The sequence below is a fragment of the Andrographis paniculata genome, unplaced genomic scaffold (assembly GCF_009805555.1).
Source record: "Andrographis paniculata isolate CXL003 unplaced genomic scaffold, ASM980555v1 Contig52END, whole genome shotgun sequence".
NCBI classification, from domain to species: domain Eukaryota; kingdom Viridiplantae; phylum Streptophyta; class Magnoliopsida; order Lamiales; family Acanthaceae; genus Andrographis; species Andrographis paniculata.
In genome coordinates, this window is record NW_026137587.1 from 771,495 (window position 1) to 797,517 (window position 26,023).

Sequence of the window (26,023 nt, forward strand, 5' to 3'; positions counted from 1 at the left end):
AATAAAAGTGAAAGGACAAAAATGTTTCCGGGAATCTTAAATTTGAATTCCAAAGGATACTGTCTTTTCAGTTGAAATTTTGGAATTAGAGAGTTTTTTTAAGAAATACTTTTCTTTTTTTAGGGATTTTCATTTCACTAAAAATCTCTTTTACTCAATTCATCATGTCCAACTTAATGGATGCATCATCTCATTTTCCATTAGCAATACATTACCTTTTCTAAATCACTAAATAACAAAAGTATTGTTTGTACAAAAAAAAAAATTTAACAGACAACTAAAAGATAAAAATTATTTCAAAATTTTGTCATATATAATACACTTATCTAATAGAAGGATAACAAAGTACACTAAGCAACAATCACTATCAAAATATTAAGAGAATATTCTTAAAATCTTATAACTTAATCTATCTAATCGAATACATTTTGTGCAAATTTAGAGCAATTTCAAATTAACAATTGGTCAAAAAAAAAAATTAAAAAGTTACAAAATTCATCATAAATCTATACAAATCACAACCTACTCTACATATTTCTGCATTTCAAAATCATCAGAACCTATAGGAATGACAACCAATTATATTTTGTTTATGCCATAAAACAAACTAAAATTACCTAATGATAAGAGAGAAAAAATATAATTCCCAACTTCTTAAAAAACTGCACAATCAATAGCATTTTGTTTCTTGCAACAAATCAACCAAACAATTCCCAAACAAAAATGATCAATCAATTCATCAATTTGTTTCCTCAGAAAAAACTTTAACTCAACACGATAAGTTTATATATGCTCCCGGTCCCAGGAATATTCTCAACCTCTGACGCCCAAGGACTGGATCAAGTCAGCGTTCTTCGGCTGGTGGATGACCTTTTAAAGTATATCTTTGTCTTGGTGTGCTGAACCATATCTCCAGAATCCTGTCCTCAATCTCGGGCATCTGCTGCTTTGATTCAGAGCCTCTTTCATCCGATCCAAGGGCGGAATATAATAAAGACTTGTCAAGAATTTTCTCGATCGATCATCGGAATCTCCAACGAGCAGCAAAGTCCGACCAAATCGAAGTAGCTCTTCTCCAGCTTCGCCGCCGCCATATCTCTTCACCTCGGAAGCTCCACTTTCTCTCTCTCTCTTCCTGTATGTCCGCAACAAACAAAAAAATCAAATCAAACAACCTGCGAACACATTAATAATGGAACATTGAGGTTAGGACACAGAGCTAGCTAGGAAATTAAAGGAAGCCTGAATTGAGGAGAAATTGGAGAAACAGAGTGCAGAAAAGGAGGAAGTTGAGATTCTTCACATAAAGAAGAAGGAGAATGGAAAACGTGTAGGGCGAATGAATTAATTTATTGGATTTGGGTTGGGTAAGGGAGTACTAATAATGAAATGAAATGCATTGTAATGAGAATGAGAATGAGAATGAGAATGAGAATCGGTTGGGGAATAAAGAAGGAGAGTGCTGGTGAGGTGGGGTCACCGGGGTGGGGTGTGGATTCCACATGTAGTCGCTGAAGATGAGCACTTTTTCATTCAGCATCATACTAGTATGAGGTGTCTATTCATCCTTACCTCATCCAAAAATGCAAGTCGCAAGTGCCCACCGATGGAATTGATATGCAAGCAGTCGAGGCATCTGTTCTGTGCTTCTGCAGCCCTCGAGCACATCTGCGCTCCTGAGTGTCTTCCTCCTCCTCCTCCTCATTCACTTGAACAGCCTGCAGGCCGTAAATGTGACGCTAGTTATAATATTGCTTTCTGAATTAAAATAGTGCTGAATAAGTTCTGAATCCGTGTCGAATGAGTTATTCTATATTGAAACTATATGACTTACCTCACAGCCGGTAATCGTCTCCATTTCTACCATAGCGCGGTTAAAGTTCAACTCATCAATCAAATCGACTACCTCCTTCATCAACTCAGCTTCTCTCTGCTCCTCTTCTGTCAGTGGCACGACATTGTCTTCAAAACTGAACTTCTTCGGAAGTGCAGGGTAGTCTTCAGCTTCACTGGTATGCATTGTCCCAGATGGTGGTTCGAGAAGGATTCTTCTAGAAACTTGGAGATGTCAAATTGTTTTGGCCTCGTCCTCTGCTACTGCTGCTGCTGACACTATCCCCCGAATCTCCTTCCAAATCATCAGTTTCATGGCATTCTTCAAGGAGAGCCTCCGTATCGGAGGGGCTTTCAGAATTATCCTGGTTGTAGTGGCAGTCTAGTTCCGACAGTGTACACTCATTGCCAAAAATTCTAGAATAAGTATGAGCTCGATTCCTCAAATACTCTAAAATTTCGTGAATTCTTCTTCCAAAGACTACCTCTTTCCGTGCTGCTTTTCTTCTGCAACATTTTCCTCTCATTTTCAGTTACTTTCCCTAAAATAAGAGATGCAAATATGAGAATGTCAATCGATGATTTCAAATGTAAGAATTTAATTTAGTCAGCCATTACCTTCTTGATCATCTACCTCTTCAAAGCTATCGAAACAAGCGTTATCCACCTACAAAAGCGAAAGCAATTGCCCATATGATGATTATTATATTTCTCGAAATGGAAGCAGGTATAGCTTCAACAACAATATACTTAGCCACGAGCTCAAAACCTGGTATGCATCAAGCTCCATTTCAGAATCTACAACCATGTTGGAGAAATCATAACAGTACATTTTTTCTCCCATGAAGATTTTATTGATAAGGAAACAAAAAAGAAAAAAGGCAAACATTAGAGCATCACCGCTTCCAAATATATGCTTGATCATTGCAGATATCTTATTTCGTGTTTCTTCAGTTACTACAGGTTCCGCCTCCAGCAATGGCACATCTCTCACAGGCTCAACCCACTCGAGCATGGGTGGTGTTGGGTAGTGATGGGCCACTTCATCCCTGTCGACCATATCTCAGCAGCACTAACCCTTCCAACGCACCACGGAGGAATCTCTAGCATCTCCGGTGTTATCTTGGACTGGAGGAACTTACGAATCCTCAGTGCAGGAGACGCCAATTCCCTTCTCTCATCTCTTAGTACGATGGCTCTGCCATTCCCCTCATGCCTCCACGGAGAATCCCTTCTTTCGTCTCTAACTACAATAACTCCGTTGTACATTCCCATTGTTGATTCTGAGCTCATGATGTCATTTGTTGGTTCAAATGTATCATTTCTGTTAGCTAATTTGAACTCAATTGAAATGTTCTCAACGCATACTTTGATTATAATTGGTGCAGAATTTTAAACGCAGTGGGATAAAGAAAATGATCATTTTCATGGGAATAGTTGTATTGGGCATTCTATTTAGTAATAAATAAGTTACAACAGATCATTTTTGTAAAACCCATTAGCCTGGCATTCTATTTTGTTTTTGTATAAATAATGGTTCTGACATTTAGTTTTATAACCTATGATTGGAAAAAAAAGAAAAAAAGAACAAAAAAAACCAACATGCAATATAGACAAATGCGCACTAACTTTATAAATAATAATAAAAAAAATGACATCAAAGTATATTTGTATTGGAATTTGGAACAAAAACAAAATTTAATTTTATACTTAGAAAACATATAAATGGAAGGTCAACTCAAATTCTTCACAAACTACAAATAGATTATTTGACATAGGAATATTCTAACTGTAATTTATGCCAAACATATATCTAATAGACCTAATAAGTTATCTAATGTCATAAAAAAGCTGTGACATTGATAACAAAAAAATATTTAATCTTTGTCCACGTAAAACTAATGGTATATTTCTTTACCCAAAATTTTCCAAAATTTTACTATTTGGATTCTGTGTTTCCAAAAAAAACAAAAAACAAAAAACAAAAAAAAAAATATTTTTTCCTCTTACAAAACATCTCATCAAATATTATTTTAATATCAAACTCAAACTAATTTTTTTCAAACTCAACCAAAAAAACACACCCTAAGTGAGGCAAATAATAAATATCTTAAATAATTTGATAAATTTTCACAATATATTACTTAAAGACAAATATTTGTATTATCTCTTAAAATGACATCCTACATAAAAATATAAAATATTCTTTTTGACAATATTATATTAACGGGATACAAAATTTAAACCGGTATAAATATTCAAATCTAGATATATTTGATGTCTTCTCAAATAATTAGACCCAGCCCATTACAATAGCTACCTTAAACCCATCAAAAAGTAATATTATTTTAAGAAAATGTAAATACAAATAAATATTTAAAAAATAAATAAAATGAAAAATCTTACCATAATGTAGAAATTGAAATCTCAACAAATTATAAGAGAATCTGCTGTGTCTTTCTCTGCCTTCAAACTTGCCTCAAGAATACTGTAAAAATGGAATATTTTAGAATATCGAGTTGATAAAAATGACATTAAAAATCCATAGAATATTTACTTTATTTTCACAATCGCGTTGATTTGAGTTTTTGTTTAAGCATAGAAAAAAACTAATTGAATAACAATGACGACACAATGTATCAAACGAAAAATAAAAAGGAATCTAAAAATAGATTGAAAAATATTCACCTCAAGATCAAATAATATTATTTGACTCTCCTAGATTAGATGCATTTAGTTTGATATATCCTAATACTCACTCAATTCTAGATTCTAGATTTAATAAACATAGGAGTCCAAAAATAACTTAGTTTAATTCAAATTGTGGCCGACATTAAAAAAAAAAAAAAAAAAAAAAGATAAATCATATGACCGGGAAAGAGATAGAAATTAATTATGTAAAAATTATATTTTACTTGTGGCTTTGAATTCAATTTTAAGATTATTTTACCGTAAAAACTATCTTGATCTCAAACATCAAAATCAAATCAAATCACAAGTAAACACACCCTAAAATTCATCTATCAAATAGATAAATAAAATATCATGAATGTAATGAATAAATAAATTTATAGTTTGCTATTTTAACAAAAGTTCATGAATATATCGAAACAATTTGTAGAAATTTTCAAGCCTATCTTGTTTCTATATAGCAACTCCCTCCCATGTAAAACATGTAGAAGCAAAGTGAGAGTACGAAGTTTTAGTAAATCTCATACATAGCAATGGTTTCCAAAAAAAAAAAAAAAATGATAATATGCCACTTAAATCAAGATTAAGGTTTCCATAAAACCCTTCTCCCCCTTCTCTTTTTATGATCTCAAACTTCAGTTATGATCACTCTGGACAAATTGTCAAAAACTGGGATCAATCTTGTGGGCGCAAACAAATCAAACATAAAGCTAATCTTTCCAGACACATATATCACCAAAATGAATGCAAAAAAATTTGTCATTGTTTCATAAACGATGACCATATGCCTTAATGCTAGAAGTGGTTGCGAAGTCAAGAGAAAGCAAAGAAATAGCGATCTTTATTATATATAATGATTGAAATAAAGAGACCAATATGTTTCTTTTCTTTTTCGATTAAATTTTTGGATATTAAATAAATTTTCCTCGAGAAAACATCATCATCGAATCTGATTTTTAATTAAAATTCATAATCTAATAATTATTTAAAAATTCAAATTTTGTTAATATATATAAAATAGCAAAAAAAAAAAAAACTTTAAAAAAGAAATACGTACTCCAGGAATTATTGGTTTAGTGTAGTAACTTCAACTATAATTATTACAAAATTCATCTTTTAACAACGATTCTTTATCATCACCGTCTAATAATTAATTATTTTATAAAATGATATTTTCAGATTGAGAAAAAAGAAAGACGCATATGAAAAATGAACCAACCATCGAAAACAATTACATCATCGACCATATTTTAAGAAATTACAAAAAAAAAATAATGAGTTTTCTCACTGAACCCAAAATATTTGGATAGACTTTCCAATGAATATTATAAAAAATACCATGTATAAATGTTTTTACACAAATTATATAATATATTATATCTACTAAAAAATCAAAAGTTTAATATAAAATATTATATTTTATATTACTTATGCACTTCCTTTTATATAACATTAAAAATGCATCAAACACAAAACAAACACACTCAAATATACCAAACAAAAAAAAATACTTGGAAATTTGTAAAAATTGGACAAAGGATGATGAATTCCTGTCTTCTTCAGTTTTCAAAATTGCTTCTAAGAAAATTGCATACATGGAATAAATTAGGTCTCTATTTAGTAAAGGTCATTTGGGTTCTACTAGTTTTGAGTCATTTGACTGCTAACACTATCGTTTGGACAATTAATTAGCCTTATCCTTTCCACAAATGTGTAGATCGTAATTAAACAATTTTCTTTGGTTCATTTGATATGTTGAGTCATTCTCTTGTTCCCTATATAAGTGAGAGTCATTATTATGTCATATTCATAAATGATTACTCCCACTTTATATGGATATATTTTTTGAAACACATCAAAATTACCTCAAATATGGTATTCTCCGTCCATTCAGTGGTGTTGGTTTTATCCTTATTCCTCCGCATGAACGTTTCAAATTGGAACCTCGTGCATGTTTATATTGTCTTCTCGGTTATGGGATAGTGCACAAAGGTTATAGGCTTTGGGATCTGATCTATAAATAGTTGTGTATCTATCATCATTTAAATTTTGAGAGAGTGTAATACTTTCAATCATCTCTACATTCCATGCATTATCTCTTTTTGGTTTACCTTCATTCATGTCATATCTTATCGACCACATCAAGTAAGTCATCCACCTACTCATTTGTCTGATTATCATTATTTTCTGTTATGCTAACTCTACATGGGCGTAGCTCATTTCATGAATAAAATTATGATCCATTGTGGCAAAAAGAGACGTCTCAACAATTGCAAACTTTAGAGAAAATTCATTCATAGGTCTTTGTTGATTTACCTTCAGAGAAAACACCTATTGGCTGCAAATGGATTTTAAATATGAAAACAATGTTTGATGGTGTCAGTTGAGTGTTATAAGGCTCGTTTAGTTGTGAAAGGCTAATAATAGGAACATGAAATTAATTACGAGGAAACCTTTGCTCTGGTGGCACCTCTTTTCGTTGTTTAATTGTAACTGCGGTTGTTCGTTAGTGGTCTCTTTTGTAGTTAGACGTCAAGAATGACCTTCTCCATGATGATCTATTTGAGAATGTTTATATGGCATTGTCTATTGGTTCTTTACCTTCTTTTGAAGTCTGCAAGTTACGACATGCTCTTTATGGCTTCATTCAGACTCCTAGTGCTTGGTTTTCCAAGTTAACTTCAGTTCTTCTTTAGTTTGGCATCACTTTAGTTTTGCACGACTCTGCCATTTTTGTTCAACGAAGTATTTATGGTATCATTGTGTTACTTCTCTATATTGATGATGTGATCCTCATTGGAGATGATCAATCTAGCATATTTGATTTACATAACTACCTTTGCAAGCATTTTGATATGAAAAGTCTTTTCCATCTTCGGTATTTCTTGGGTCTTGAGTTTTTTTTATGGTTCTAATGTATATTACATGTCCCAAGCTAAGTATGCTTTTGATATGTTGCATCGTCACTAATTGCAAGATAGATTTGACACCCCTCAATGTTGGATATTGTCTTACATCAATGGATGGGACTGTCTTTAAGAGCCTTCTCTTTATCGCCAGCTTATTGGCATATTGATTTACTTGATAGTCACTCATTCTAATATTGCTTACGGTGTCCATCTGCTTGTCAATTCATATATGCACCTCGCACTACACGCTATTCTGCAGTTCTGCGTATTCTTGGTTGTGTTAAGGAAACACTATTGCATAGATTAAACTTCTCAAATCAGTCTCTTTTAACTTTATATGGTTACTCTGATGTTGATTGGGCAAGTGATCCTACAGATCATTGCCCCACCACTAGTTTTTGCTTCTTTATTGGCGATTCTTTTGTCTTCTGGCGTAGATAGAAACAAATAGTTGTCTCTCATTCCAGTACTAAATTCGAATATCGTGCCCTTGCTGATGCTACTTTTGAGCTCCTGTGGTTTTGTTGATTACTTGATGACTTTGAAGTACCGCAGTCATCTTGTATTCCTTTGCATTGCAACAATAGAAGTGCTATCATAATTTTTCACAATGATATTTTTCATGAGCTCACCAAATAAATCGAGATTGATTGGCATCTTGTTAATCATCATATTACTTATGGAAACGTCAAGTTAGGCCCTGTATATTCAAACAATCAAACTGCAGATGTTTTTAATACCTCCGGAGTTGGATCGGTGCTAGGCCAACTCACGTGGATGAGCCGGTGTGAGGCCATCCGAAATTGAATACTAATTAAATGGATTGAATAGACTACTCATGTTAAAAATATGCACATTCCTTTTCGGTAGTTGTACTGATGATGGGTGACCACTAAGAAATCTCCCACGGTGCATGTTAGTGAGGACAGAAGTGCGTTAGAATGACTTGTGTTGACCTGTAGGGCCAGTCTATGATCCTAGCAAACCCGGCTTTGCGGGGCTTGCAAGCCGGGTTGTCACAATTGATATCAGAGCCGAACTGCGACAGCCCAAAATCATTAACCTGACTGTTGAAAGGCCTATCAATTTTTTTTTTATATATAGCAAAGGTTGCGCCAAAATTGTGCTGCCTACGTACCCGAAAGGGATCAAACCATACGTAGTTCTGCTGATACAAGCTATATAGTCCAAGCCAAACAAGCAGACCATACAAGCCTAGGTATGCCTAAGGAATCAACACCACCAAGCCTATCAAGTCTAAGCATAAGTGTCCCAAAGACAAGTAAGTAGGTGAAGCCTGCTACCTGAAACAGGAAGTTGGGAGACCGTTTGCATCAGCTCGAAAGAGGCCTCTAGTCGATGAAGGGATATCTGTAGGGATAAGTGTCTGTCAAATTGGAAGAGAAACTGCTAAAGTCGCTAAGGCATCCGCGACACAATTCCCCTCCATATATATAAGATATCCGCAAGGTTGCATCCCTAAGCCACAATCGAATACACATAAGGCATCGCTGGAGAGTCGAGTCGCTTATCTCGGAGGAGATCAAAGAGATGCATGCTGTCAAATATGTCTCAATCCATAGTGGCATCAGTCCTTGATCAATCGCTATCCAAACTCCAGTCTGAATCACCGTCAGCTCTGCCAAAGTGTTCGTCGCCTATGGAATCGGGGTCTGAAACACTATGAGTAATGCTTCTTCCGAATCTCGGATAATACATGCCGCTCCGGATTGGCAAGCGAAGCACCATCTGTGTTAAGCTTGAACCATCTTGGAGACGGTGCCTCCCAACGCACCATAATTGGAGGCCAAGGAATCAGAGTGGGATATCATAATCCAAGCCCATCAGCTGTATGAAAATCACCCTCCAATGTCGACTTAGAAGAATCCTAGCACGCCAAAGAGTCTGCTAGTGTGAATGAATCCGCAAGAAGACACACGAAGCCCCCTATGCTTCGCATCATTCCGAGCAATCCAAATGAACTATAGTATCAACAACGGAACATAAGCTCTAATACTCTGAGAATATGCCGAAGAAAGCCTCCATGAGGACACAAAGAAATGTAGTGTATGTTTTTCCGGCAAAGATAGCCTGAAAAGCACCGTAAAATGCTCTACCTCTATATGACAACAATGACATCGTGATGCAATCGAGACCCTATAGTGCTAAAGGATCACGTCCGTCGGAATCCGTCGCCGAAATAATCTCCATAGGAATACTGACATTGTCGCAGTCAAGATACATGACCATAGTATCCCTATAGAGGCCTAGCAGTTGATAGATCATTGGCATGGACGTTTCATTCTTAAGTGCGGGAGGATGTAATACCCCCGAAGTTGGGCCCGTGCTAGCCCAATCCAGTGGATGAGCCGGTGCCAGGCCATCCAAGATTGAATAGTAAATAAATTGGTTGAATATACTACTCATGTCAACAATGTGCATATTTCTTTTTAGAAGCCCTACTGAAAGAACTTTAGAGTTAAGCGTGCTTAACTTAGAGTAATTTAAGGAGAGGTGACCCCCTGAAAAGTCTCCCATGGTGCATGTGAGTAAGAACAGAACTCTGCTAGAAGAACTCATGTTGACTTGTGAGCCAGTCTATGATCCGGGCAAGCCCGGCTTTGCGGGGCTTGCAGGCTGGGGTGACACACATTATCTTGCTCAGTTTTGTTCTCTCTTACACAAACTCGAGTTGACATTTACGGCTTGGAATATCTATTTGTTTATCTTATTATTCATTTTTTTGCATTTTAGACTATACTTATAAATAGGCATTGGCTTTATTTTTAATGTACTTAATTATTTTTCCTCCCAAAATATTATAGTAATGAGACCAACAATTCATGTAACCTTTACTTTATTTCTATGATCTAGTTTATTATAAAGGTTTTTCCATCTTCACCAATTTTGGTTTTTAATTTTGGCAAATTATTTTAAGTTTTAGTCAAACTTGGGGTGTATTGAAATAAATTTTAATGTGTACATATATATATATATATATATATAAAGGCTAGATCTAATCAAATAACAATTAATGCATAACAACATCAAAAGAGAAAAGGAAAACATATAAAAAAATATATATTGAAAATGAAACATCATCTTTAGTATTAATTCAACGCTCCAAATAATATATATAAATATGAAATCATTGAATTATCGACTACTTAATTAAGGATTTTTAAGAAACATATGACAAAATCATTTGCCCAAGAAAGAGAGAAAATAATTTTGAATTATAGTCCGATCTTGAGTATATAAAAACCTTAGATCCAGATGAATTGTAGGCTAAAACTGAATAAATAACAATATGAACAATCAATCAAATGAGTAACAAGAATGAAAAACGAATCTTGAAATTCTCGACTAAATTTTCCGGAATTAATTTTGAGTTTTTTCCAACCTCAAGTATAATGAAAAATCTCAAGTGTATCGAAAAGTGAGATGCAGTTGAATCGTACCTAAAAAGTAAATTAATGGCAATATCAATAATGAATCAAATCTAGACTAGTCAATTCTGCAAATTAATTTTTAGTTTTTGTCTGACCTCAAGTATATAAAAAGATATTCTTAAGTATATCAAAAACATAAATGTGGTCCGACAGTAGCTAAAAGTTGAATGAATAACAATACCATTAGTATATCAAAGGAGAAATGAAATTGCATGAATAAGAATAGATTGGAAAAGCAACATAACCTTGTGTTTAGATGTCACTCTGTGAATAATGGATCACAAATGCGTAATCTCAAAATTCTCGACTTCTAAACTTCTCCGAAATAATTTTGAGTTATTGTCCAACTTTGAGTATATTGAACAACTCTTGAGTGTATAAAAAACTTAAATACAGTTGAGCGTACATAAAAGCAAAATGAATAGTAATATCAAAAATCTATCGAGTTCTCAATTACGCAATTCTCCAAATTAGTTTGGATTTTTTGTCCAACCTCAATTATATCGTAAAAACTCTCGAGTATATCAAAAAAATCTCAAGTATATCAAAAACTTAGATCGAGTTGAATCGTAGCTAAAAATTGAATGAATAGTAATACTAAAAATGTTTCGAGTTCTCAATTACGTAATTCTCCAAATTTGCTTGGAGTTTTTGCCCAACCTCAAGTATATCTAATAAAATCTTGTGTATATAAAAAGTTAGATGCACTTGTATCGTAGCTAAAAATTGAATGAATAAAAATACGAACAATGTATCAAACCAGAAACGAAAATGCATGCATAGGAATAGATTGTAACAGAAACATAACTTTATTTTTAAATTCCACTCTCCAAATAATGGACCTAAAATGTGAAATCTCCAATTCTCGACTACATAATTACCCAAAATAATTTTAATTTTTGTTCAACCTTGAGTATATTGAAAATATCTTGACCTCATAAAAAACTTAGATCCAATGAACCATACCTAAAAACTAAAAGAATAACAATATCAACAATACTTTTAATTCTCGCCATCTCAATTCTCCGAATTAATTTTGATGTTTTATCCAACCTCGAGTATATGGAAAAAAAGATTGATTACATCAAAAGCTTAGATCTAGTCTAATCGTAAGCGAAGAATTGAATGAATAACAATACCACTTATGTACAAAGCAAAAAGGAAAATGCATGTCAAAGAATATATTGAAAAAGAATCATAACATTGTGTTTAGAAGCCACTCTGCAAATCATGGATCTAAAATGATCTAAAACATAAAATTGTGAAATTCTCGACTACTTAATTCTTCGGAATTAGTTTTCAGTTTTTTCCAACCTCAAGTATATTGAAAAAAACTCGAGTGTATCAAAAAGTGAGATGCAGTTGAGTCGTACCTAAATGTAAATGAATGGCAATATCAACAATGAATCGAATCTAGACTAGTCAATTCTCCAAATTAATTTTTAGTTTTAGTCCGACCTCAAGTATATTAAAAAGAAATCTTGAGCATATCAAAATCATAAATCTGGTCCAATAGTAGCTGCAAGTTGAATGAATAACAATACCATTCGTATATCAAAGGAGAAATGAAATCGCATGAATAAGAATAGATTGAAAAAGCAATATAACCTTGTGTTTAGATGCCACTCTGCGAATAATAGATCACAAATGCGTAATCTCAAAATTCTCGACTTCATAATTCTCCAAAATAATTTTGAGTTTTGTCGAACTTTAAGTATATTGAACAATTCTCGAGTGTATCGAAAACATAGATTCAGTTGAATCGTACCTAAAAACAAAATGAATACTAATATCAACAATGTATCGAGTTCTCAATTACGCAATTCTCCAAATTAGTTTGGAGTTTTTGTCCAACCTCAAGTATATCGAAAAAAATCTTGAGTATATCAAATACTTAGATCCGATTGAATCGTAGCTAATAATTGAATGAATAACAATACCAATAATGTATCAAGCCAAAAACGAAAATGCATGTATAAGAATAGATTGTAACATAAACATACCTTTATTTTTAAATTCCACTCTCCAAATTATGGATCGAAAATCTGAAATCTCCAATTTCTCGACTACTTAATTACCCAAAATAATTTTGATTTTTGTCCAACCTTGAGTATATTGAAAATATCTTGACCTCATAAAAAACATAGATCCAACTAAATCATACCTAAAAACTAAATGAATAGCAATATCAACAATGCTTTTAATTCTCGCCATCTCAATTCTCTGAATTAATTTTGAGGTTTTATCCAACCGGGAGTATATCGAAAAAACTCTTGATTACATCAAAAATTTAGATCTAGTCCAATCATAGCAAATAATTAAATGAATAACAATACCAACAATGTACAAAGCAAAAAGGAACATGCATGTATAAGAATAGATTGAAAAAGAAACATAGACTTGTGTTTAGATTCCAATCTGCAAATAATGGATCTAAGATGATCTAAAACATAAAATCTTTAAATTCTCGACTACTTCATTTTCGGAAATCAGTTTTTAGTTTTGCCCAACCTCAAGTACATTGAAAAAATCTCGTGTATCAAAAAGTGAGATGCAGTTGAGGCGTACCTACAAAGTCAATTAAAGGCAATATCAATAATGAATCGAAGCTAGACTAGTCAATTCTCCAAATTAATTTTTAGTTTTTGTCCGACCTAAAGTATATAAAAAAAATCTTGAGTAAATCAAAAGCATAAATCCAGTCGAATAGTAGCTAAAAGTTGAATGAATAACAATACCGTTAGTATATCAAAGGAGAAATGAAAACGCATGAATATTAAGATATTGAAAAAGCAACATAACCTTGTGTTTAGATGCCACTCTGCGAATAATGTATCACAAATGTGTAATCTCCAAATTCTCGACTTCTTAATTCTCCAAAATAATTTTGAGTTTTGTCCAACTTTGAGTATATTGAACAATTCTCGAGTGTATCAAAAACTTAAATCCAGTTGAATCGTACCTAAAAACTAAATGAATAATAATATCAACAATGTATCGAGTTCTCAATTACACAATTCTGAAAATTAGTTTGGAGTTTTTGTTAAACCTCAAGTATATCGAAAAAAAATCTTGAGTATATCGAAAAAAATCTTGAGTATATCGAAAACTTAGATCCAGTTGAATCGTAGCTAATAATTGAATGAATAACAATACAAATAATGTATCAAGCCAAAAACGAAAATGCATGTATAAGAATAGATTGTAACATAAACATACCTTCATTTTTAAATTCCACTGTCCAAATAATTGATCTAAAATGTGAAATCTCCAATTTCTCGACTACTTAATTATCCAAAATAATTTTTATTTTTGTCCAACCTTGAGTATATTGAAAATATCTTGACCTCATCAATAACTTAGATTCAAGTGAATCATACGTAAAAACTAAATGAATAGAATATCAATAATACTTTTAATTCTCACCATTTCAATTCTTCAAACTAATTTTGAGGTTTTATCCAACCTCGAGTATATGGAAAAAAAATCTTGAGTACATCAAAAACTTAGATCTAGTCGAATCGTACAGAAGAATTGAATGAATAAGAATACCAACAATGTACAAAGAAAAAAGGAAAATGCATGTAAAAGAATACATTGAAAAAGAAACATGACATTGTGTTTAGAAGCCACTCTGCAAATCATGGATCTAAAACGATCTAAAACATAAAATCTTGAAATTCTCAATTATTTAATTCTCCGGAATTAGTTTTGAGTTTTTTCCAACCTCAACTATATTGAAAAGATCTCGAGTGTATCGAAAAGTGAGATGCAGTTTAGTCGTACCTAAAAAGTAAATGAATGGAAATATCAACAATGAATCGAATCTAGACTAGTCAATTCCCCAAATTAATTTTTAGTTTATTTTCGACCTCTAGTATATAGGAAAAATCTTGACTATCAAAAACATAGATCCGGTCCAATAGTAGCTAAAAGTTGAATGAATAACAATACCATAAGTATATCAAAGGAGAAATGAAAACGCACGAATAAGAGTAGATTGAAAAAGTAACATAACCTTGTGTTTAGATGCCACTCTGCAAATAATGGATCACAAACGTGAAATCTCCAAATTCTCAACTACTTAATTCTCCAAAATAATTTTTAGTTTTGCCCAACTTTGAGTATGTTGAACAATTCTCTAGTGTATCTAATATTTCGATCCATTTGAATCGTACCTAAAATGGAAATCTAAAACAAGATTAAAGAAACTAAATAGAACTTTTATTAGAATCGAAAAGACCAAAGAACAAGTAGGAACAAAAAAGCACAAACTATTGTAGCTCAGATTTTACAAGGTATACTCTTATAGACGAAGAGCAACCAAAAACAGTAGTGCAACCGTCGACGGCTAACGGACACCCACCGAAAACCTAGTCTATAACACCAAAGCAAGAAACCCTAACACTCTATTGAAAACAATTCGATTTAAGGAGAATCAAACCGTTGAAATTCTCCTCAAAGACTCCCCAAGGCACACAGAAGAATCACCTCTCCATTCTATGGTAAATCGGCCAGAAAGGACCAACTTCGAACACACGGCAACTGGAGAAGAGAGACTTTCTAGAGGGAGACGAAATTTTAGAGAGAGAAAGATTTCAGCAGTGGCACATCTATACTTCTGTATAATGAGGGACAGACTATATATATAACTCAAGATGGACGGCTCAGACGTGATCCCTAAAATGAATGGCTAGGATTCACTCCTGAGGAGACAGGGGTTAGACACAGGTGGTTGGGCCATCTGAACTGGGTCAGAGACGCAGGTCGCGCACCAAACAGACACTGGAGTGGGTGCGAAAGGCTGGAGGACAATTCAGCCAAAATAAATCCCAACAATAATCTTAGTCATGAAAATTCAGGATTATTAATTTACCTAAATCACAACTATGAAAAATCACAAGATCAAATTAATAATAAATAAGTATACGATGCATGAAATATAAGAGGCACTTTCTTTTGTGTCTATTTTTACGCTATGCAACATTTAGTATACCTATATTTATGTTAAAAACGTCAAATTCAACATCTCCATTTTCTTTTAACATAAAATTTAAAATTTAGTTTTCACAAGGATCATTATATTTGTTAAAGATATGAAAAGAATTAATTATTGATAGATGAACCATTTTAGGGTGTCTCTTGAATTTTGTTGTGAAGTTCTAAATTTTATATTTTGAGATAAAAATAGTTACTGTAGGTATATTTTGAATGAAAAAAAATAGAGATTGTATACTATATATAGTCTTTTTAATAAGAGTACATTGAAAACTGTGAAAATAAAATAAGTAAACAAACACTTAATAATCCATTATTTTTAAATTTACTTATTTTGGATTTTTTAAACATTCTTGGCCCAACCCAATTCAATTTGTAGTACCGACCTTGAACATTAATAATAAAATTCCTATATAATTATCTACAGAGAGTGAACCTGTATATTTCTTAAATCTTGAAGAAATTCTACCTCTAACTATTTGGAGAGTCGTATTCAAACTCAAGGTGATGTCTCTTTTTCAATATATTACCATATTCTTCATTTTGTTTTTTGATAGATTGTTGATGCAATTATCATTTGGTTTTAACTAAAATGCGAGTGAACCTACTTTTTCGATGCACTTGAGGTTCGATTCTACGACACACTCTAGGTTCGAGAAAAAGCTCATACCTCTTCCCTTATAGGAATATTATTTTTTTTTTAATTATATAAAGCAAACCACACACATGTCCTAAATCTAGAATTGGGTCATATGGAATTAAGAGATTTTACATTCTACATCTATTATTCGGAGAGCCGAATCTAAACTTAAGGTGATGTTTTTTTTTTACTCTATTATCATATTCCTTCTCTCTTTCTCTTTTGATAGATTGTTGATGTTGTCAATCATTTAGATTTAACTACATTTAGATTGAATTTCCATGTTTGAAACACTTGGAATTCTTTCGATACAATCGAGGTTCTTTTGATACACCCGAGGTTTGACAAAAACTTGAAATTATTTATCTCCTTCTCGATCAGATGATAATGTGGATTTCCAATCAAAATTTATAACAAAGTGATATAATATTTTTTTTTCCCTCTCGATAATTGAGTACTCAAGAATTTGGAGATCTGACATGAGTGCCATCTAAAGTCAGGTGATGTTTTTTTATCAATATTCTTATATGCACTCTCTTATTCCTTTGATGCATTGTGGATACTGTTATTCCTTCATATTTTTTAAGCTAAACATCATATTATAGAAGGGGGAAGAAGGGTTTTAAGGAAACCTTAATATTGATTCGAGAGGCATATTATAATTTATTATTTTTTTCTTTGAAAATGTAACCATTGGTAAGTATGAAATTTACTAAAACTTCGTTGTCTTACTTTGCTTCTATATATGTTTTATATGGGAGGGAGTTGCTACAATGAAAGAAGATAGGCTTGACGATTTTGTTAAAATAGCAACCTAGTAATTTATGTACTTATTTATTAATATTTATGAAATTTTATTTATTTATTTGATAGATGAACTTTAGGGTGTTACTTGTGATTTGGTTTTATTTTAATGTTTCAGATCTAGATGATTTCAACGGTAAAATAATTAAAATATTAAATTTGAAGCCACGTGTAAAATAGGAATTTTATAGTCTTACTTAATTTCTTTTCTCTTTCCCAATCATATGATTTATTTTTTTATTCTTAATGTCGGAAAAAAAAATTTAAATTAAATCATACCTCGATTTCTGTTAGACGTCATAAGTTGGAACTAACTTATCCATTGAATTTTTCACATAGACCAAAAAAGACTCGCAAGATGCCAATGAAAGACCGGAGAACAATGAATTTTATTTAATATATATAAAATGATTGAATTTACCATTTACCAAGACAATGTCCATGGTGTGTTTATTCTTTTTGTTAATTATAGTCTGCAGGTAAATATATATAGTTTTAAGAAAAAAAAATATATAGTTATTAAATACTTAAGTTTTTTCTTTTTTTGGACTTTTTATTTGTCTTATGGTTACTTTTTATTATTTTCGTTTAAACAATAGTAACAAATAAAAAAGCTCATTGTTGATCATTCTTTCCCTAGCATCTTGCACGGATTTTTCGGTGTATGTGAAAAATTCAATGGATAAGTTAGTTCCAAGTTCCGACGTCAAACATAAATCGATGTATGATTTAATTCTTTTTGTTAGATAAGTCAAAGTATTCAAAAGGATGAACCGCCTTGATTGGAATGGTTGTCTAAAATTCTCAATTACATTAATTTAGTGGTGTGAAAAGTAAATTTCTTCTTTGCACATGAATATTTGATGCATAACTAAATTTTAAGTTTCCGAGAACTCTGACAGCTAACTGAAAATTAGGTTTTGATTAGTTTCTTTATGAATTAGATAAGTTAAAGAATGTTCACAACAACAAGACAACTACTTTGATTGGATCCGTTTGGAACATTGAAATTAAAAATTGTACACTTTTGTTTTCTGGATTTTTGTTATTGCACAATAAACTTTTGCGTGAAATCATAAAAGTGAAAGGAGAAAAAGGGTTTAAAGGAATCTTAAATCTGGATTCCAAAAGATATTGTGTTTTAGTAGGAATTTTGAAATTAGAGAGTTTTTTTTTTTTTTTTTTTTTCTTTTGAAAATTTTTTTGTGTGTATTATTATGTTTGTAAGGGAACTGAAATTGATAAATATTTGACTCAAGCATATTGATTGGGACAGAAATATAGTATTAAAATATTACAGTCAAGTATTACGAAAACTAATTGATTTCTAAGTCTTTTCAACCATCTTTGCTTCATTGTTATATAGACGAATAATTAATTTCTTAATCTCAAGGAAATTAAAATGATCTCATTTGTCTTGTACTCTTGTTTGGTTGAGCCACGCAGAGAATTGTATATTGATGCAGTATATTTATTTTTATTCTTTTGTATTATTTAATTTTTTATATTTTTAAAATTATACTATTTCAATTTTATAAAAAATCATATTTAATTTATTATTCAAATATTTATTTTTTTACTATTTTTTAAAAAATTACACTAAAATTTGATCTTACAAAATATGGTATCTAATTTATTATTTAAACAAAAAAATCACCAGAAATATTTCTTCATGAATTTTCATTGGTTAATATTTTTTCTTGCCGGATAAGTCATTTATTTTTTTATCGATCCATCCAAATAGGTGCATTTTTTTACATTTCTCAATTGAATTCTTTGTTTTACCAAACAGAAAAATTAATTCTCATTCTCTGTCGAATTCCTTTTATTTGCAACTCTATTCCCTACTCTCAGTACTCTGCACTTAAATGTACCGAACGCTCCTTAGTGTTCTGGGGGAATGTGTTGAAACTTTTTGAAAAAGAAACAAACACTAATTAGTTTGTAAACTAATGATACAAAAAAAATAAAAAATGAGGTGGGTCTTACGTGAAGATTAAAGTGTTACACTTATATGTCAATAGTATATATGTAGAGGTAGGTGGTAATATTTTAAAAGCATTAGCAAAAGTTTTATTATTTCATTATTACTAAGTATATTCTTGAAAGCCTCTCCCAAGATCTATTTTATTTTTGTTTTAGGAATTTGCTATTATTCTTCTATATGCATTATATGTGATGAAATATTTTATATATTCGGTTTTAGATTTAGTAGATTTATATTTTAGAAATGGTCTTATCCATAGATTAGATTACTTAGATTTGAGTCTATGGAGTCCGTTTTGTATTGTCTATATATAGGCCCCCTATTTTGATGATAAATAATACAATATCTTTATTCCTTCCCCCAAAATTTCTAACATGGTATCAGAGCCTATTTTTCTCATGTCGTAGATATAGCCTACCAACCCGCGTTTCTCCGGGTACATTCAACCTGAGATGTACCCAAAGGTCTTCCAATTTTGAGATTTTGTCCATGGTTTCTAGTCTTTTTATTTTTCTTTTTGATTTTGTTTTGAGTACTGATTTTGTCTACGATTGATGTCATGTCTGCGCATCTGTCTGCGATTGTGCGATCCGTCTGTTGCTTTTCTTCAGAGCCATGTTTCTGATTGCAACGAGAGTCCCGTTATTTCCGACTTTATGGAAAGTACTCCTGTCATTTTCAGCTCAAGTAGAGAGTCATTATGTCGTTTTCGGCTCCAGTAGAGAGTCATGTCATTTTCGACTCCTTTGTGAGTTCTATTATTATCTACTCTAATTCAGTTTAGAGCATTGTTTCTGGCTTTGACACGGTAGAGCGGCAACGGCAACGGCAGACTAGCAACTGTTATTTTTATTTGCCTCTATATTCAACTTTCTTATCAAACTCAACTTGGTTTTTGTTATACCAGTTGAGCTTGAGGGTGGATGTTGAGATATTTAGATATTTGATTTTAGATTTAATAGATTTATATTTATATTTACATTTGGTCTTATCCATAGATTAGGTTACTTATATTTGAATCTATCTAGTCCATTTTGTATTGCCTATATATAGGCCCTTTATTTTGATGATCAATAATACAATCTTATTATTTTCCCCCAAAATTTCTAACATGGTATCACAGCCCATTTTTCTTATGCCGTAGATATAGCCTATCAACCCGTATTTCTCCGGGTACATTTAACCTGGAATGTACTTAGAGGTCTTGTGATTTTGAGAAAGTTGTCTTTTGGAAAATTTGTCTCTGAAATATCCATTGTCTGTTGCCTGCGTGCGATCTGAAATCTATCTGTTATCTGCCATCTGTTCGTTGTTTGTCTGTTGCCTGCGTGCAATCTGAAATCTGTTTGCGATCTATCATCTGTCTGTTGCTTGTCTGTTGCCTGTGTGCGATGTGATCTGTCTGATGTCTGCAATTTGTTCTACGATCTGTCTGATATCTGTGATTTGTTCTGCGATGTATGTGATTTGTTCCGCGATCTGTCCAATGTCTGTGATTTATTCTGCGATCTATTCGATATCTGCGATCTGTTCGATATTTGTGATCTTTTTTGCAATCTGTCCAATGTCTACGATCTATTTTGTGTGCTATTTGTCTGCATTTGACTCGGATTCCATTCAGAGTCGTGTTGTTTTCGGCTCCGGTGGAGTTATATCATTTTTTGCTCCGATGGAGATCATGTTGTTTTCGGCTTCGGTGGAGATTCAACTCTTTTTGGCTTCGGTGGGTCATGTCATTTTCAGCTCCAGTGGAGAACCGCCTATTTTTGGCTCCGGTAAAGTCATGTCGTTTTCTGCTCCGGTGGAGAGTCATCTCATTTTTTGCTCTTGTGGTGAGTCAACTATTTTCGGCTCCGGTGGAGAGTCCTGTCGTTTTCGGGTACATTCAACCTTGATGTACCCGGAGGTCTTACAATTTTGAGATTTTGACCATGGTTCTAATTTTTTTGTTTCTGATTTTAATTTTCTTTGTAGTCTTGATTTTGTCTACGATTTAAGCCATGTCTGCGCATCTGTCTGCGATTCAGTGATTCGTTTGATGCGTTTCTCCATAGCCATGTTTCTGATTGCAATCAGAGTCCATTATTTTTGAATTTTTGAAGGGTACCCCCGTCCTTTTCGGCTCCAGTAGAGAGTTATGTCATTTCGGCTTCATTAGAGAGTCATGTCATTTTCGACTCTGTTGTGAGTTCTTTTATTTTTTACTCTAATTTAGTTGAGAGCATTTTTCTGGCTTTGACACGGTAGAGCGGAGCCGGCAACGACAGACAAGTAACTGTTATTTTTATTTGAGTCTTTTGCGTCTATAATAACTTTCTTATCAAACTCAAGTTGATTTCTGTTATACCACTTGAGTTTGAGGGGACGTTGAAATACTTTAGATATTCGATTTTAGATTTAGTAGATTTATATTTAGATTTGGCTTTATCCATATATCGAGTTCGTTTTGTATTGTCTATATACCCTTATTTAGATGATCAATAATACAATCTCTTTATTTCCCACAAAATTTCTAACAATATTTTATATTAATTGGAATTATCTAATAATCATCATATTTCAGTTGCATGATGTCACTCCCCCCATCCCCTTTTTAAAATTTTTGTAAAATTTTCATTAAACATGCATATGAAAATATTTTATTATATCATTTTGATTGCTTACACTAGAAACTGTAAATCTTTGGAGGGATGACAATAGATTTCTAACATATGGTACATCTAATTTTTACTTAAATATTTTGATTGAGGCCGGGTGTTAAAATATTTGAAATCTAAACGGAAGCTACTATTGTTGGTTATCAAAATGTAAATTTTTAATTTATATTTAATTTTGATGATTTTTTTGAAAAAATTAAAATAATAAGTCGGTCAGGTCTACAATGGAGTCTAAATCTTGATCCAACTTTAGAATTTATAGTTTTAGACGTGCTTGGTCAAATTATAGTCAAACTTAATGAAAAATTTGGATTTAAATATTAGTATTCAGTTTAAGTTCTTTATTAATTCATACTGATTTATATACTACCAATCAATATAGTATTGTGAAAAAAGAATACATTGCATTTTTATCTAGGAATTATTTTAAGAGAAAATACAAAAAATTTTCTTTTAGTAATATATTGTGAAAATTTGTAAAATTATTTTAGATATTTATTATTTACGTAGCTTAATTTGATGTGGATGATTAAATATTGTTTTGTAATAATATGTCATAGCTTTTATATGAAAATTTATCTAATAACTTGTCCGCCTATCAGATTTATGCTTCGTATAAATTAAAATTAGGATATTCATGTGACGAAATATTTTATTTGTCTTTTGTAAAGAATTTGAATTTACCATCCATTTATATATTTTGTATGGATAATATTAAATCTTGAACTTTTTTTGTTCATAAGTTCCAATACAAATATACTTTTGATTTCATTTTGTTTTTCGTTATTTATGAACTTAATTAGTGCACATTTTGTCTATATTTCATGTAGATTGCCTTGCAATCATTCGTTATGAAACCCGAATGTCAAAACCATTATTCATACAAAAACAAAATATAATGTCAGCCAAAGTACTTTTACAAAATTTATCTGTTATAATTTATTTATTATTTAAATAGAATGTCCAACACAACTATTCTTATAAAAATGGTTATTTTTTATCTCACTAATTTCTAAATTGTGCACCTATTAAAATCAAAGTGTGCATTAAGATCGTTCCAACTTGAGTTCAAATTAGCTAAAATAAATGATACATTTGAACCAATCGGAATGTACGATGGAGTTATTGTGGTTAGAGACGAGAGAATAGATTTTCCGTCAACCAGAATGATAGAGCCATCGTACTAAGAGATGAGAGAAGGGAATTGACGTCTCGTGCACTGAGGATTCGTAAGTTCCTACAGTCCAAGATAACACCGGAGATGCTAGAGATTCCTCCGTGGTGCGTTGGAAAGGTTCGTGCAGCCGAGATGAGGATAGAGAGAAAAAATCTCTATTGAAGTGATGAGCATGGGGCTGCTCGACAGGGATGAAGTGGCACATGACTACCCGACACCACCGATGTTCGAGTGGGTTGAGCCTGTGAGAGATGTGCCGTTGCTGGAGGCGGCACCTGTAGTGACTGAAGAAACACAAAGTAAGATATCTACAATGATTAAGCATATATATGGAAGCAGTAATGTTTTCTTTATTTGTTGTTCGCTTATCAGTGAAAACTTGACGGGAGAAAAATGTAACCTTATGATTTCTCCAACATGGTTGTAGATTTTGAAATGGAGAGCCGTCATGTTCTTGAGACAACAGGATGCGATGGCAAACCTGAAACAAGAGATGATCTTCCCACTACAACTGGATTTGACGATAAGGTGCCAATCAGTTCCCATTTGTTTTTTTAATGCCTCCGGTGAATAATATCTTCACTAAATATGCATTTCTAATCTTTTATTTGATACTCATATTGAACTTCCATGAGCTGCAGGTCGATGAAGAGCTTCAGGCAGCTCAAAATGAAGGAGGCACCGACAAAAACCATGACCTGTCCTATATAGGTAACCAAGGATTGATTTGCACGTCCTGTGGTCATTTGGAACTTGATGCATACCAGGTTTTGAGTTCGTGGTAAGTATATTGTTCTTGAAGCTATACTGCTTCTATTTCAAGAACTACAATCATAGTAAAATGGGCAATTGCTTTCGCCTTTGTAGGTGGATAACGCTTGTTTCGATAGGATATAAGAGGTAGATGATCAAGAAGGCAATGGCTGACTAAAGAAAATTCTAACATTTGAAAATTATCACTCATTGACAGTCTCATAATTGCATCTCTTTATTCAGGGACATAAACTGAAAATGAGAGAAAAATGTTGCCGAAGAAAGAGAGTACGTGTAAAATGCAGCCTTCTGTGATAGTTTAATCTATTGTAAAAAATAAATAAAAGTCAAAGCATACTTCGTTCAATTCAGGCAAACAACTATGCTAGGCATAATTCTTGAGCACATTTCATGGCTTTGACTTTGACTAGCATTAGTTTAGTATTAATTCATTGTTTGTATTATCACTTGAAGAAGTATAGCAATACAAAGTCCTTTGAGTTCTTATCTAGCCATGTCTTCTTGTCTGCTTTCTCGTTTATTAAATGAAATTTTGCCTTCATTCGGAAGAAGAATTAAATGAAATTTTGGAGTATTTGAGGAATTGAGCTCATACTTATGCTCCAATTTTTTGCGATGAGTGTACAGTCCGTGAACTCGACTGCCACTCCAATCAGGATTGTTGAGATATTTTAGATTTAGATTTAATTTAATATTTGTTAGATTAGTTTTGATTGGTCTATTTTAGATTTGATAAGTTTAGATTACAATTTGATTTTATCCATAGGTTGAGTTGTTCTTATTACAGTTTGTCGAGTATCTTTCAACCTATATATAGGCCTCTCCAATACATTGTCCCCCTCGAAGAATGCCATGAAATTGACGATTTGGAACGAGATTTGGAGGATAGTGTCAGCAGCAGCAGTTCCGATAGGCCCTCTAATTCAGTGGATGCTGCCAGCAGAGGCATTGCTGATACCCCCTGATGTATCAGAAGAGTGCTAAGGAGTCGCAGAATTGCAGAATGCTGTCTGCAGAGGATCAATATGCACCTGTCCTCAGTTTATGTTATGGATGAGCTGTCTGGCGATGAAGACTTCACTCTGAGGAAAAGGCGAAAAATGAGCAACGAAAAAAGAGTTGGCACAGCAGACGACAGTGCGCCTGTGGAGGCTTCAGGTCAGTGCAGAATCGGAACTCCAAAACGGAAGGCTGCAGTGAACTCTCCTCAGAGGAAGACGAAGAAGCGGAGGAGGCTGTCGGAGATTTGTGAAGTTGAAGAACACAGATTGGAGCAGGCGGGTACAGTCTCAAAAGCACAGCTTTTGAAAGCTCCACAGACTGGGAGAAACAGCGGTGATGGAGATGACATGCCGTATTGGCTTAAGGAGATGACGAAGTTCATGAGAGGGGCCAAAACGACTTGACATCTCCAAGTTCCTAGAAGAATCCATTCTCGGACCACCATCTGGGACAATGCATACAGGCGAAGCTGAAGGCTGCTCTGCTCTTCCGAAGAAGTTCAGGTTTGAAGACGATGTTGTGCCACTGCAGAAGAGGAGCAGAGAGAAGCTGAGTTGATGAAGGAGGTGGACGATTTGATTGATGAGTTCAACTTTAAGTGCGCTGTGGAAGAAATGGGGCAATTACCAGCCTTGAGGTAAGTCATTTAGTTTCAATAGAGAATAACAGATTCGACACGGATTGAGAACTGATTCAGCACTATTTTAGTTCAGAAAGTAATATGATAACTAGCGTTGCACTCACGGCCTGCAGGCTGTTCAAGTGGATGAAGAGGAGGAGAAAGACACTCAGGAGTGCAGATGTGCTCGAGGGCTGCATGAATTGACATTAGAAGAGGATTAAGGACTGTACCGTATCTATTGTCAACATGTGGCCATTCATCCAAAGGATGTACTTCCTCCGTGGGTAAGTATATATCGATTGCTTCCTTTACAAAACAAAAATCAGAAAATCATCCAACTGTTGGTAACATCAAAATTGTTCCTTTTAGTTTATCTATTCTCCCTAATTCTGCACTATTGTGATTTCCAAAAGTAGGTCAGTCCAATTTTAGGTTGATAAATAATTTGGGCAGCTACCCCTGTTTATATGACTTCTT

At 33.0% G+C, this 26,023-nt stretch overlaps 1 protein-coding gene across 7 annotated transcripts in view; it reads right to left on the minus strand.

The window, feature by feature from the left end:
• LOC127254466 (uncharacterized) overlaps positions 1–26,023 on the minus strand; it is a 93,178-nt gene that overhangs the window by 50,620 nt on the left and 16,535 nt on the right. Inside the window, exons 1-9 of one of the 7 annotated variants that reach the window (XM_051279558.1) lie at positions 15,330–15,490; positions 13,688–13,854; positions 12,494–12,653; positions 4,240–4,321; positions 2,603–3,116; positions 2,452–2,500; positions 1,835–2,375; positions 1,573–1,718; positions 537–1,135 (exon numbers count right to left, since the gene is read on the minus strand). In XM_051279558.1, the coding sequence (XP_051135515.1) occupies positions 874–1,135; positions 1,573–1,718; positions 1,835–2,020 (594 nt within the window). In that variant the 5' untranslated portion in view covers positions 2,021–2,375; positions 2,452–2,500; positions 2,603–3,116; ... (2 more) ...; positions 13,688–13,854; positions 15,330–15,490 and the 3' untranslated portion in view covers positions 537–873. Of the gene's footprint in view, positions 1–536; positions 1,136–1,572; positions 1,719–1,834; positions 2,376–2,451; positions 2,501–2,602; positions 3,117–4,239; positions 4,322–12,493; positions 12,654–13,396; positions 13,454–13,687; positions 13,855–14,903; positions 14,922–15,329; positions 15,491–26,023 lie in introns of those variants that run through there. The other 6 variants (XM_051279559.1, XM_051279556.1, XM_051279560.1 and 3 more) reach the window with 6 other exon arrangements.